The 13995-nt window shown below is 30.8% G+C and overlaps 1 protein-coding gene across 1 annotated transcript; it reads right to left on the minus strand.

Moving 5' to 3' along the window:
• Window positions 1-2935: 2935 nt before the first annotated feature.
• LOC111025626 (ribonuclease MC-like) lies at window positions 2936-8711 on the minus strand. Its single transcript, XM_022303515.2, has 2 exons — window positions 8420-8711; window positions 2936-3498 (listed from the first exon to the last, which is right to left on the minus strand). The coding sequence occupies exons 1-2, from the start codon at window positions 8666-8668 to the stop codon at window positions 3085-3087; spliced, it is 663 nt and encodes a 220-aa protein (XP_022159207.1). The 5' UTR covers window positions 8669-8711; the 3' UTR covers window positions 2936-3084.
• Between the last annotated feature and the right edge of the window lie 5284 nt (window positions 8712-13995).

Genomic DNA, 13995 nt, shown 5'->3' on the forward strand with positions numbered 1-13995 from the left:
CTCAACATTCCTACCATTTTGGGGACGAGACCGAGTGGGGAGCTGGGAACATAACTTCACAAGATGGAATTCACTCCTCCCCGACTTTAGGGGAGTAGATGAGTGTTCCCTTAAATGCTGACTCCAGGACATGAACAAGGGGCCCCACCCTCTCATTGGCCGAGATGGACTTCCGGTTATTGGTTGGACCATAACCGGGTTGTTCATTAGAGGAGCAGTGGTGTTTAAGGAGTAAGATGTAACTCATGGGTAAAACGGTAATTTGACCCAACTTGAGTTACGAACACTCGTGAAGGATTGACTCGTCATTAATGGTCATATATCCATGGACACGGAAACGTTCTGCACTGAGAAGAGTGCAACTGCGGGTCTTTAGTGGAATGACCCGTAGTTAACGAATCTAGATTAACTCGGTCAATGAGTTTGACTGATTAATCTTGCATCATTGGAGCTTCGGATCTGTAGGTCCATTAGGTCCCCTTACTAGCTCATAACGGGTAAAACGAGGATCAAGTTTTTGGAAGAATTTGAATTGTTCAAATTACTTAAGGGATTATATGTATATTGATACATTGTATATAGTTAATTATAAATTAAAACTATATATTATGAGAGAAATTATTTGAATGAGATTCAAATAAAATTAATATGAATAAGATTCATATTAAAACTATAGGTTAAAATAATATGCATAAGATGTATATTAGAACTATAGGTTATACGAGAGAAATGTTATAGAATATGATTCTATTTTTGTGATAAATAATTAAATGTTAATTATTTATTTGATTTATATATATATATATATATATTAATTATTAATTGGATTAATAAGTAATAATTATTTATTAATTAATATGATTAATTAATAAATTAATTTTTATATTTAAATTGTTATATATATATATTATATATATATTAATTATTTATAAATATATATATATATTATTAATATTATTAATATTAATAATATTAAACTCCCCTGCAAAATTGCAGGGGAGTGGGAGGTTAGTGTGACGTGGGGAGTTGCCCCACATCACTGCTTCTGTTTTGTTTTTGCAGTTCTGAAAAATACAGAACACAGAAGAAGAACGCCAACCGTTTTCTCTCAATCAAGAAGAACTCTCTCAAGCTCTCCCTCTCGTTCCAAAGGATTGCTCCCACCAGCACGATCCCGAGACCCAAGAGGATAGCAAGGAAGACATAGTGGTGGTGTTCGAGGGAAACTTGTTGAAGAAACGTTCTTCAAAGGTAAAGTTTCCTCTGTATTTTCCTACTTTGTAACTCGATTTTGTATCCCGAAAATCAGCAACGAAAGTCCGTTTCCGCTCCGAGAATCACATCCCTTCACCGACTCAATATTCCTACCATTTTGGGGACGAGACCGAGTGGAGAGCTGGGAACATAACTTCACAAGATGGAATTCACCCCTCTCCGACTTTAGGGGAGTAGATGAGTGTTCCCTTAAATGCTAACTCCGGGACTTGAACAAGGGGCCCCACCCTCTCATTGGGCCGAGAGGGACTTCCGGTTATTGGTTGGACCATAACCAGGTTGTTCATTAGAGGAGCAGTGGTATTTAAGGAGTAAGATGTAACTCAGGGGTAAAACGGTAATTTGACCCAACTTGAGTTACGAGCACCCGTGAAGGATTGACTCGTCATTAATGGTCGTATATCCATGGACACAAAAACGTTCTACAGTGAGAAGAGTGCAACTACGGGTCTTTAGTGGAGTGACCCGTGGTTAACGAATGTTGATTAACTCGGTCAATGTGTTTGACCGATTAATCTCGTATCGTTGGAGCTTCGGATCTGTAGGTCCATTATGTCCCCTTGCTAGCTCATAACGGGTAAAACGAGGGTCAAGTTTTTGGAAGAATTTGAACTGTTCAAATTTCTTAAGGGATTATATGTATATTGATACATTATAATATATAGTTGATTCTAAATTAAAACTATATATTATGAGGGAAATTATTTGAATGAGATTCAAATAAAATTAATATGAATAAGATTCATATTAAGACTATAGGTTAAAAATAATGTGTATAAGATGTACATTAGAACTATAGGTTATACGAGAGAAATGCAATAGAATATGATTCTATTTATGTGATAAATAATTAAGGGTTAATTATTTATTCGGTATATATATACATATTAATTAATTATTAATTAGATTAATAATTAATTAATTATATTATATTAATTATTATATATATTTAATTATTATATATAATTATTAATTTTAATATTAATAATAATATTAATATTAACACTCCCCTGCTTAATTGCAGGGGAGTGGGGGCAGTTATCAGGTCATATCAGTTTTTCTGCGCAAGTGTTCTGCAACAGGAAAAAGGCGCCAACGAAGAACAAGGTGTTTTTCTCTCAATCAAGCTCTCTCGCTCAAATCTCCCTCACATTGAAAACGAAGCGCTCCCACAAGCGTGTTCTCGAAACCCAAGAGGATAACAAGGAAAACTCGGTGGTGGTGTTCGGGTGGAAACCGTTGAAGAAACGTTCTTCAAAGGTATTGTTTTCCCCTGTGTTTTTCTTCTTGCACTTTGTGATTTTGTTTCCCAAATGTCACGAACAACGGTCCCCTTCCGCTCCGGGATTCACATCCCTTCAGTCGTGGCTTACACGGCAGTTATAACTATCCGTTAAGTGGAGATGGCACTAGTCTTCACCCATAAATAGAGGGGTCGCTCCGTACACAGGCACGCAATTATGATTTCTCGACTTTAAAGTGAATACATCGAACCATCAATGACTTTAGGAGCGGAATATTTTCTTTCTCTATGTGCAAGTATTTCCCTTGTACACCGTGTACTAGATTCCTCAGCCTAGTGTTTGATTCGTTAAAAATCTCCCAAAAAAATGTGGATACATCAACCCAAAGCAAAATAAATTATATAATTTCACATACATTAGCAAAATTTTATTCCCCTTTTCATTCATTTTATTTAATATGGAAATGACGATCAAGAAGATAAAAAGGTTCGATAACAAAGGTCGCAAATAAAACGTGCATTTTGCACCACTTATTTTAGGATTAAGGTAAGGTGATCCTCGAGCCTCAACTACCCCACACAAAAGTGTTTGGGCATGTGGCAGCAGCAAACTTGGTACAGCTCTCGAGTGCGACACCGTTCTTAGCGACACATAGGACGATCTCGTGCAGCTGTCTAGCATTGGACTTGTTGAAATTGCAGCGAAGCACAGGCCGTTTTCCAATGGCTCTACTAATGGCAGCTTCAATGTTGGCTCTTTGCTTGACTTTTCCATCTGGGTTTTGGCCTGCCCTCTTGAGGATGGACAGTAGATCATATCTTTTTGCAATATCTAAAGCGTTTTGGAAATAAGCTCTTTCTGGGAATTGCTTCTCGGAACAGGTCCCATGCTTTGACCACTCATGCTCCCAAAACCTCTGGTTGTTTCCATTCACCACGTCCGGCCAATATTGGTTTAGTTGTGCTCTTATGGGAGCGATCTGATGAAAAACAGTACAATTTTTTATATGAATTTTTCAAACATTAAACCAATGTTAAATAAATTTAGCATCTAAAATTTGAACATTGTATTTATTTATAAATATTGTGTTTATTTAGCATTTTCAACCTTTTTTTAGTACAATATTTGGGATTGGAGATTTGAGCTCTTGACCTTTTAGTCAGAGACACGTACTACTTACCTAAAACTCATGTTGGCTAGCATTTTCAAACTTTGAAATGTTTTAATTATATTGTATCATTAAAATTACTGTTATGTTTATATATTTAGACCCAATGGTTGGCTACATCAATGAAATACTTAGTATGCTGGTTAGATAAATTCTAGGGTTAGTTGTAAATATGGCAAAAATATATTTGGTAAAATTAGAAAAATAGAAACTACACTTAGTTTTTCAAGTATAGCATTTTTTTTAAAATAAAAAACGAAAGTCCAATTTTAAAATGACATCTTTACCAAAATGATATACATCTGTAATATATCTGACTACTTATATATATGCGTGATATATACATCTGATATATTACTGATATGAGTCTCTGATATATTTGCAATATGTATGTGATATAAATCTAATATACTACTAATATGAATATTTGTGCAATATGTATGTGATATACATCTGATATACTAGTGATATGAGTGTCTGATATACTACTAATATACTATTAATAGGAGTATCAGCTCATATACTATTAATATAAGTGAAAATTTATGTTATATTTGAAAATTTGAAAAACAGGTGACACATTTCGAAATACATAATTATAATTTAATCTCAACAGAAATATGGTGGTGGGAGAAAAAAAAAAGGTTCACTCTTTAATCCAATTTTATTATAAATTTTAAATATTAAAATCTTTTACTGATTAAGTTTTTTCTTTTCCAAAAAAGAAAAAGAAAATGACGACTTTGGCTAGAGAAAATCTTCAAAGAATTATGCCTCGAGTAGGAAACTATTTTGTGGGTATTTGAAATTTCTTACCCGATAATAAGGCATTTATATGTGCAATGCGGATCCTATTTTTTCCCTTTTTCTTAATTATGTTTAGATTATTTTCTTTTTAAATTTAATGTGAATGACTAAAACGAGTATTGATCGGTAATTGACACCTACCTCTAATTAAGAAGTTGTTAGTTTGAAATTCCTCCCACATGTGTACTAAAATATATATATATATATATATATATATGTGTGGTAAAAAATTAACATGTATTTTAATGTAACATAAATTCGTAATGGAAGGTAGATTATTTATATTTGAATAAGAGTAGAATGACTTTTATTCTTTATATGTTAGGTTAAGATAAAAATGCAATCCAAACAATTGATATACATTTATGAAGTTAAATTTATGACATAAAAAATATTTAACATGAAAAAAATAATAAATAATAAAAAAATTTAATTGCACTTATACCGATCAATAATAAAACAATTGAATATATATTAACTATAACTATAGTCTAAATAGTTCATAAACTCTTTTTAAACAGTAAAATAATCAGCGGGTCAACTCGATAAAATTAGAATGAACAAAAACTAATAGAATTTTAAGTGAAATTTATTCATTAATCTCACTTTATTTTATCCCCGTGTCCCGTGGTATACCTTTTTTGTGCGTGGTATTTTAATTGCGTTAGGTTACTTTATATATCAAAATTAAAAGTTCAAAAATATAATTGAATTTTGAAATGATAATAAATATACACAATAATCAAACTTCATAGATTATTAAATCGCTAGATCGCTGAGGGTAAATTCGTTAATGTTCCCATGTTATTTTTTTCCAATTTTATTGAAAATTCTACGTATTTGACAACTATTTATTTATCTTGTTTTTTATTTTTGAAAAATGTTTCTAAAATTATATAGAAATCTTGGAGGCAACAAAATCAAGTTTATTGTTTCTTGTTCTGTTTCATTTTTTTTTTCCAAAACATAAATTATATCTATATATATATATTCTTATAATCCGTAAAAAACAAAAAATAGTTACCAAATATAATTATATATGTTTTTCTTGATTAAAAAAACAGAAAACAATAAACAAAAACGTTACCAAATGGACAAGTTGATTATTTCTAACGATAAATATATATAGAACATTTTTAAATCTCCATAAAATCAAACAAAAGCTGGAGGATATAGAACAAGTTTGATCACTCAATTTATATATGAAACTATTTTGTTTAATCATTATACTCGAAACAAATTTAATAGCTAGGTCTCTAAACTCTGCTATATTTAAAAAAATTCTAATAGGACCTAAATTTTTTTAAAAAATATCTAATATTATAATTAGAGAATTTAGGATAGGTGTCGCTATTTGTCACTTGTTTTGAAAAATGGCTAGATGTTTTTGTTAATAAAATGTTCGTTTCGATTTTTCAAACGGTAAAAATTTTGACCATCTTACCCTTTCTAGTTAGTTAGTATTTTCAAAATCAAAATAATACTCCCCTCATAGATTCTCAAATTTGTTTCTTGTTATATTATGTCTATTCTCCTACATTTGATCTCCTATATTATAGAAATCATATATCTAACATTTTAAATATATATTTGAATAAAACATAAGATAACTCAAAGAGGACAACACAGAAGGTGAGACATGATCAATGGATATCGCGAGGGAGATAACGGGAATGGACGAGAAATTGAGCTAAGGGCCGGATGATAACAAGGCAGGGAATGGACGGGATTGAGCAAGGGAGACAACGGTGGAGCAACAAAGCGAGTGACATAGTTGTAGGTGGGGCGGGGAGTGGATGGAATTGAGCAAGGGAGAAAGGGGATGCAATGGGGGAGCAACAAGGCGGGTGACAAAGCTATAACTGGGGTGGGGAGTGACGGATGTAAAGAAGAGAGAGGTCAATAGTATGAGTTTTTACGGTACCTTTTTAGGAAGATTCTTTTTTATATTTTTGTGTTAATTGTGTAAAAAAAAACATTATGTGTTCACCCTATTTTTCACAATATATGTTCATTTTAAAGTCCAGGTATTTGTTCATCTATTCATCGTATTTGTTATATGTTCACCATATCTGTTCATTTGTTCACTATATTTGTTAATTTGTTCACCGTATTTGTTCATCATGCTAGCTTGTTACTGTATTTATTTATATTTGTTCATCATGTTTGTTACTGTATTTGTTTCCACCTTCGGCATTGGTATTTCCATTTCTAAAATGATTTTGTTATTTAAATTTATTTGGTATTTCTATTTCTAAAATGTTTTTTTTGTTTAAATTTTGTTTTAGATTTTAATTTAATTAATATTTTTTTCCGTTTAGGTTTGTTAGTAAAATTGTCTTGGAAAAATATTTGAATTAAAAAATATAAGTAAGATTTTCAAAATATTTGAATGATTCATTAGAAAAAAATATAAGTATGATTCTCCTATAAAAAAGGATAAATAATATATTGATTTAAAAATGATGAAAGGGATATTTCATACCTAAATATTACTAGAGATTTTCGTATTTTTAAATTGGTAATTTTTCAAAAGTGGAACTTGTTCGGCTTTTTTTTTGAAATCACCTATTTTAAATGGCTATACCTGTCGTTACCTTAATTAATTAAGTATTATTTTTTGTCTTTTTTGCAAAGGAATTATTTGTGTTTACTAGTTACAAAACGACATTGAACCTATTAATTAAGCATTATTTTTATCTTTATTAGTTCAAAAAATATTGAAATTTCAACCACCTATTCAAATTCTCAGACACTTATTAAAGTACAAAAACTAGATAGCCACATCTGGTAGAGTTTTCGGCCTACTCGATGCTCTTTAAAATATAGAAATTAAAGGTTCATTTGACAACGTTCTTGTTTATTGCTAGATAGCCACATCTTGTAGAGTTTTCGACCTACTCGATACTCTTTAAGATATAGAAATTAAGTGTCCATTTGACAACGTTCCTGTTTATTATTTTTTGTTTATCCTTTCTAATATTTCAGAAATGTTTTCAAAAAAGGACTTCGATTATTTGGAAACTATAAAAAATAGTTTTTGTTTATATGTTTCTCGGTTTTAGGTTAAATGCCTCCAATATCCAATGTGTACTCTCAGCTCTATTGATGTAGGCAGAATATGTTCAACTTACATGTCTATGTTTGAGTCTCATGTGTCGACAAACATTATCTCTTGTTTTATATTTAATTCTTTTTTTTCAAATAAAAATAGTCAATTCGAGTATAGCTCAACTTGATTTAGATACTATGTCCGACTATTTGAATGTCCACCCTAGTATGTTGTACTAAAAATACTAAAAATAATAATAATAATAAAATAATCTAAGTTAAGACATATATCTCTAATCAAGAAGTCGTGGTTTCAATCCTCATCTCAAAAGTTTTTGTACTTAAAAATACTAAAAACAAAAACAAGAACACGGAAATATTCTACTTCTAACAAAGTGTTCCATCTAGAACCAATTCGTAATGAGAGGAGTAACTCATGTCTATTATAAACCGAACATGCCCCTCAAGATCGTGACTCTTTTTGGCTCATCGATCTTGGCCGGATCTTGGACCGGATGCTCGTTTGAGCGTTTTTGGGCTCTGATACCATATCAATATTCATGGGTTTCATCTCAAAACCAATTGAAAATTAGATGAGTAACCCATGTCTATTATAAACCATTGTAAGGTCAATTTTCTTTTCAATTTGGGTTCCTAAACATGCCCTCTCAGATCGTGGCTGTTTTTGACTCATCGATCTTGGCCGGATCCCATTTTTGGACCGATTGCTGGTTTGAACATTTTGAGTTCTAATACCATATCAAGATTCATGGGTTCAATCTCAAAACCAATTGACAATGTGGGATCCTTTTAACAACAACAAACCAGAAACAGAAAACGGGAACAATAAACAATAAAGAAAAAGAAGTAATACCTGGGTGACATCAAATCTAGTGCCCCTGCAGGGTTGGGACCTTGCGCTAGAATAGTTACTTGGCCACAAGCCATGGATAGTAAACACTTGCTTCGGCTTCTGCCTGCATCCAAATCTCAGCTTCTTGTCGCTGCAGGTTGCAGGCTGCCACTGTTCCACCATCTGAAAGTAATCGTAAGCAGCAGCCTCACAAATTATCACTGCAACAACTAAGCCCAACATCAACACTCCACTTTCTGTCTTTCCCATTATTTAATTAAGCACTACACTTTCAGCTTCTGCTTTGGGAAGCTCAAACCAAAGGTATATATGAAAGTAATCAATCGTAAGCAGCAGCCTCACAAATGAGCTTGTTGCGTAGTGAAGAAAACCAGATGTCAATATAATTTTTCTAATTCATCACACTTGTCATCCATGTCACTTACACTTAATCAAGCTTTCGTTTTCTTCTTTCAGTTGGTCGAAATTACACATGCAGCCATTCAATAAATGTACATGGAAGTAAAAGAAAGAATTCAGATGAAAAGCTACCATTTGAGATCGTAGACGATTTGGGTTAAATTATTAGGGTGCAGTTTCGCTGGTAATGTGAAAATATGAATCCAAAAATAAGTGATTCCATTCAAATAAGAGTTGTATTTTAACAAGTGATTAATCAAACCTAGAGTTGTATTTAATGTATTTACTTCTTTCAAGTATGTTTTTGGTAGCAGATTATGAAATTTGATTATGAATTTAATGATTTGATGAAAATGTGTTGGCAGGTTATCATAATAATACAAATAAAATAGGCAATAGAATAATCGCTTTGGTTGGATTTGAAAATTTATTAATAAATATGTGATTATTTAATTAAATAATTAAAAATATTATACAGCTTATAATTAATATATTATAATTTGTAATATTATCCTTATTTTTATCAATAAACTAGTCTTGGGACACGCGCTGTACCTCATATCTCTAATTTATTTACTTATATAGTGAACTTATCCATTAATAATGAATAATTAAATTTTTTGTAAGAATTAAATTAATTAGTTCTAACCATACATATATTTTTAGAACAAAAATAATAACAAAATTAATTATAGAATATATATTTTTAATCATAGCCATATATAAGAGTATAAGACAAATTTTTTTTTTGTCGAAAAGAGTTGAACTGAGAGGTGTAATTTATATGGCTGTAAAAGTTGAAGGTTGCATTAAATATTAACTTTCAAATTTTTAGAAATTCTATTATTCATTATAATTAAAGATAATTATTAATTAATTTGATATAATTTTAAAATAAAAATTAGTTTAGATATTTCTAATTTGAAATAAAATATCAACATTTTATAAAAATGTGAGCATACATGGACGTTGAAAACATTGAAAACATAATTTAACTAAAAATAAAATTTAAAAATTTAAAAGCATGCATAAAAATTTAAAATAATAAATTAATTACACAAAGTCATATTAAGAATAATAGCCGGTGAGGAAGAAGAAAACCGAAGTGTACATAATTAAAAAAAAAAAGTTATCTCTCACCAATGTTGGAGATTGCTAAACAATATATGATGTTCAATTACATTCAATTTAGAAACATAAAAATAAAAAAAAATCCATAAATAAAAAGAGTAAATAAAAAAATATATATATACATAGAAATTTGGTTTTTCGTGACGTTTTCTAAACGTCACAAAAACCTTTCGTTTTTTACGCCGTCACCTATACACCCATCAAGAAAAGTATACGTGACGTTTAAAAAACGTCACGAAAATTAGCACACGTGATGGGTAAAGACCGTCATGCAAGATATAGGCTTCCGTGACGTTTTTTAAACAAGCAACCGGTCCAAAAATGAAATCTGGCTAAGATCGATGAGCCAAAATAGCTACGATCTTGAGGGGGTACCTAACAATGGTTTATATTAAACATGAGTTACTCCTCTCATTGCCAATTGGTTTTGAGATGGAACTCCATGAATATTAATAATGAAAACTTATTTCGTGACGTTTTAAGACCGTCACGATTAAGATTTTTCGTGACGTTTAAAAAACGTCACCATAAATGAGTAATCGTGACTGTCGCAACGTCATCGCGACGCGGAGCGGTCGACGTCATCCCCTGAAGGGTCTCTTTTGAGATAAGAGTTTGGAGTCGCCACCAATCATTTACGAGGTGTGATTGGTCACCTAAAAATAAAAACGGTCTACGAAAAATAGATTTTAGGTTCGGGAGTCGACTGAGCGTAGGGAAGGTATTAGCACCCTACTACACCCGTTCGAAAACGGTACCACATGTTGTTAAAAATTATCCTATTATTTGATTTGGTCAAAAAAATAAATGTTTTTATTTTATTTTAAATGTCTCATATTATATTAATTCACATTTTGTAATAATACACGAATTAATAGGTATGAGTGGCACGAATGCCATTAGAAAAATTTTGACAGCTCTTACTACATGATTGATGACATTCTAACATCTCACCGACGTGCCACCACCTTGTGATATAAGCTATGTTCCTTTTTAAGATACAAATTTTGTATTTTTGAATTTTATTTTAAAAAAAACTCTAAACGAAATCTTTTATTTAAAATAATCATTTAGTAAAAACAATGATAAAATGAGACATGTAAAGACTCGAACTTAAGTCATGTATATTAAAAACCAAACATTTACCACTATTACAACACCCTAAAATGTATATAATGTACTCTTTAAAAAAGAAAAACGTTTTAATTTATTTTTTTAAACTAAAAAAAACCTACGAATTTTGTTAAATTAAAACAAAAAAAAAATTATGTAGTTTGACATTAAAAAGATTTTTTCAAGAAAATCTTTTATTTCTAATTAAAAAATAAATCAATTTTACTTAAAACAGATTGTTAAGATCTTTTCCAAAATCATACCAAGGTCATTTAAAAAAAAAAAAATTTCATTCCTCTCTTATAACAACTTAAACAACTTATTGTAAATTAGAAATGTTAACAAGATAAGATTTTATTTTAAAACAAATCTCTAAAAAAACCATCTTAAATCCTCTGCTTTTTTTTAATCCTGCAGCCGAAAATCTCTTTTTTAAAATAAATAAAAAAATAAGAAAATAAAATTCAAAAGAAGAATAAATCTTGTTAAAAACTTTCCTAAAAAAAACCTTCTAAACTTTCCATGGAAATTTTAAAGAATCCAATTTATTTTTGAAACAAGATTTAGTTTATAAAAACTCTTATTATTTTTTCCTAATCTTTTTGTGTAAATGAAATTAACTTTTTGTTTACTTTATTTAAAAATTATTTTATTTTACTTTTAAGAAAAATTATTTACATTACTTTTCAAAACGTATTTTAAAAAGTTTTTTTTTCTTTTAAATGAAAATTTTGGTTTCTTTGTTAAAAAGAAACTTTTATTTTTTTATTATTAAAAGAAGTGTAGGGATATACTGTGCAGAGATTTTTACCACCGAAACTGATGTTGTTTGTCGCCTGAACTCGTGGGTGTTAGAGTGGGTCGCTGGACTCTTCGTCGTCGTCGGTCTATCACCGGAGGATGGTCTCAAGGCAGCAATGGAGGTCGTGAGGTGTGCACCGAAGTCCAAATCATTCTTCTGTTTTGTGTGCTCTCTCTTTTCTCCCCCTTTTATTCTGTCTTTTTAACTCTATTTTGTCTTTTAAACTCTCTGCATTGTGTGTTGGTTCTTGTTCGCTTCCTCCCCCTTAAATACTAAAAAAAACAACGGTGATATATGCTAAAATAAGAAAGCCAGAGAAAAGGGAGGAAGGAAGGGGAGGAGGAGATGCCACGTTAGTAGGTTCGACGAGGGAAAAGAGGAAACAAAATCAGTATTTTTATTTAAAATCAAATTTTATTTATCCATTTTTCTATTTAATAATAAAACAAAATCTAAACAAAACTATTTTTCTATTCTTATTAATAAAATCAAAACATTTAAATAAATCTAACCTTTTTAATTAGATAATTTATACTTTATATTAAAACTAATAATAAAGTAAACTTATGTTACTTTTTTTAATTAAAGCAAAACTTAATAAAGTAAAATACAATAATATAAATTAAATTAAAAAAAAAGGCCGGACCAAATACGGTGTCTACCGCTTGCCCCCCCTTTGTGTATCCTTGTAGAACTAAAAGGGTAGACAAAGGCAAATGATAAAGTATTTGGGAAGGCGAAAATTTTATTTAGACAAGGCAAGATAGAGATGGATCCAGCTTGACACTAGACGGGATCTCAACATGCAAAGGACCTGTACTTGATCAAATTTGTCCTAGTGTGGAGATTTGCAATGATAGTTTTGCAATGTTATTTTATTACCTTTAAAGTTCTTAGGGTAACACTAGGTGGATAATTTTGGATATTTACCACGCAATTAGATGTGACAAGTTTGGTAAAAGACCTTTATGGTAAGTAGGCAAATATTGATATTCCTGACAAAAATTGTATGTGACGGGCTGAGCAAATGATTTCTTTTTTTCAGTAAATGGTCAACTCTCAATGTTGACTACATTTACCATATATCGGTAAGCTAGGCTCAAGGTATATTAGGATTAATGCAGGCGAAGCTCAAGGTTTTACAGGGAGTGAGTAATTTTGGTTCCTTACCTCAATAGACATGCTTGCCCCAGTATGAAATTTGGTGGCTTTCTGGTTAGCAGATGAGAAGCAATAGGAAGACCAAGATAAAATTGGTTTGAGTTACGGATTTAGCCCGACAACAAAGTCCGAAAAAATGGTTGAGTATTGAAAAAGATTATATCTCATTGAGGACCTTGAAGGCATTCACATTTTCATTTTTTCCCATTTTCCATTTCTTTTTTCACTTCTTTTTTTTTTTCCTCCCAGTGACTTACAATACATACATTCATTCATGATAATTGGTTTATGATCCTTGATAAGGTCTCCACTAACAAGAATTATAAGAGTAGACCATACAAAAATTATCATTGAAAAACTCCAAAACATGTAATTTCATTTTTATCGAGAGCATTTTGAACGAAAACATTTTTTGTTCTTTTATTTTTCAACCAATGATATGATATGAGTGATGCATGAATGAATGTATGACGACTTAGATTTAAAAAAAAAATAGCTCAATTTCAACACACTCACATTCTTTTTTACAAGTACTCAGCTAAATCATGGGTGACTAAAGCTTCATTGTCGTTTTAACACTAGCAAGCAATCTCAAAGATGACTTCAAAGAAGAAATAAACTTTATTGATAATGCAAAGCAATAGGTCAACATTGATTTTAATAATCTTGTACACTCATGATTCTAGTGCTTCATGTATTGACCATCTTCCTTTGAAAACTTTAGCCATCCTGCCCTCATTAGCACTTGCACTTTATGCTTCAGTGACTACAGTTCTCAGTTCAATGACTGTTGGGTGTGTTGCCCTAAACTCGTAGTTTGTATTTTGTAAAAACAAATGTCTATTTAATAAAGTTTTATTCAATAAATTTGTTGTTGAATCATAGCTTTGCAGTGTCTAAAATCCCATAAACTAAACATCCAAGGTTATTTTTGATGTAATCGGGACAATATATATACTGGGTATATAGT

This window comes from Momordica charantia (genome assembly GCF_013281855.1).
Source record: "Momordica charantia cultivar OHB3-1 chromosome 8 unlocalized genomic scaffold, Mcharantia_2.0 BLBB01000008.1, whole genome shotgun sequence".
NCBI lineage: Eukaryota > Viridiplantae > Streptophyta > Magnoliopsida > Cucurbitales > Cucurbitaceae > Momordica > Momordica charantia.

What these genes read in the sequence shown, in the direction of transcription:
- LOC111025626 (XM_022303515.2), bottom strand. Translation starts at nt 8,668, where the DNA reads ATGGGAAAGACAGAAAGTGGAGTGTTGATGTTGGGCTTAGTTGTTGCA. An exon ending in CTAGATTTGATGTCACCCAG is followed by an intron (nt 3,499 to 8,419) that starts GTATTACTTCTT and finishes GTTTTTCATCAG; the next exon opens with ATCGCTCCCATAAGAGCACA.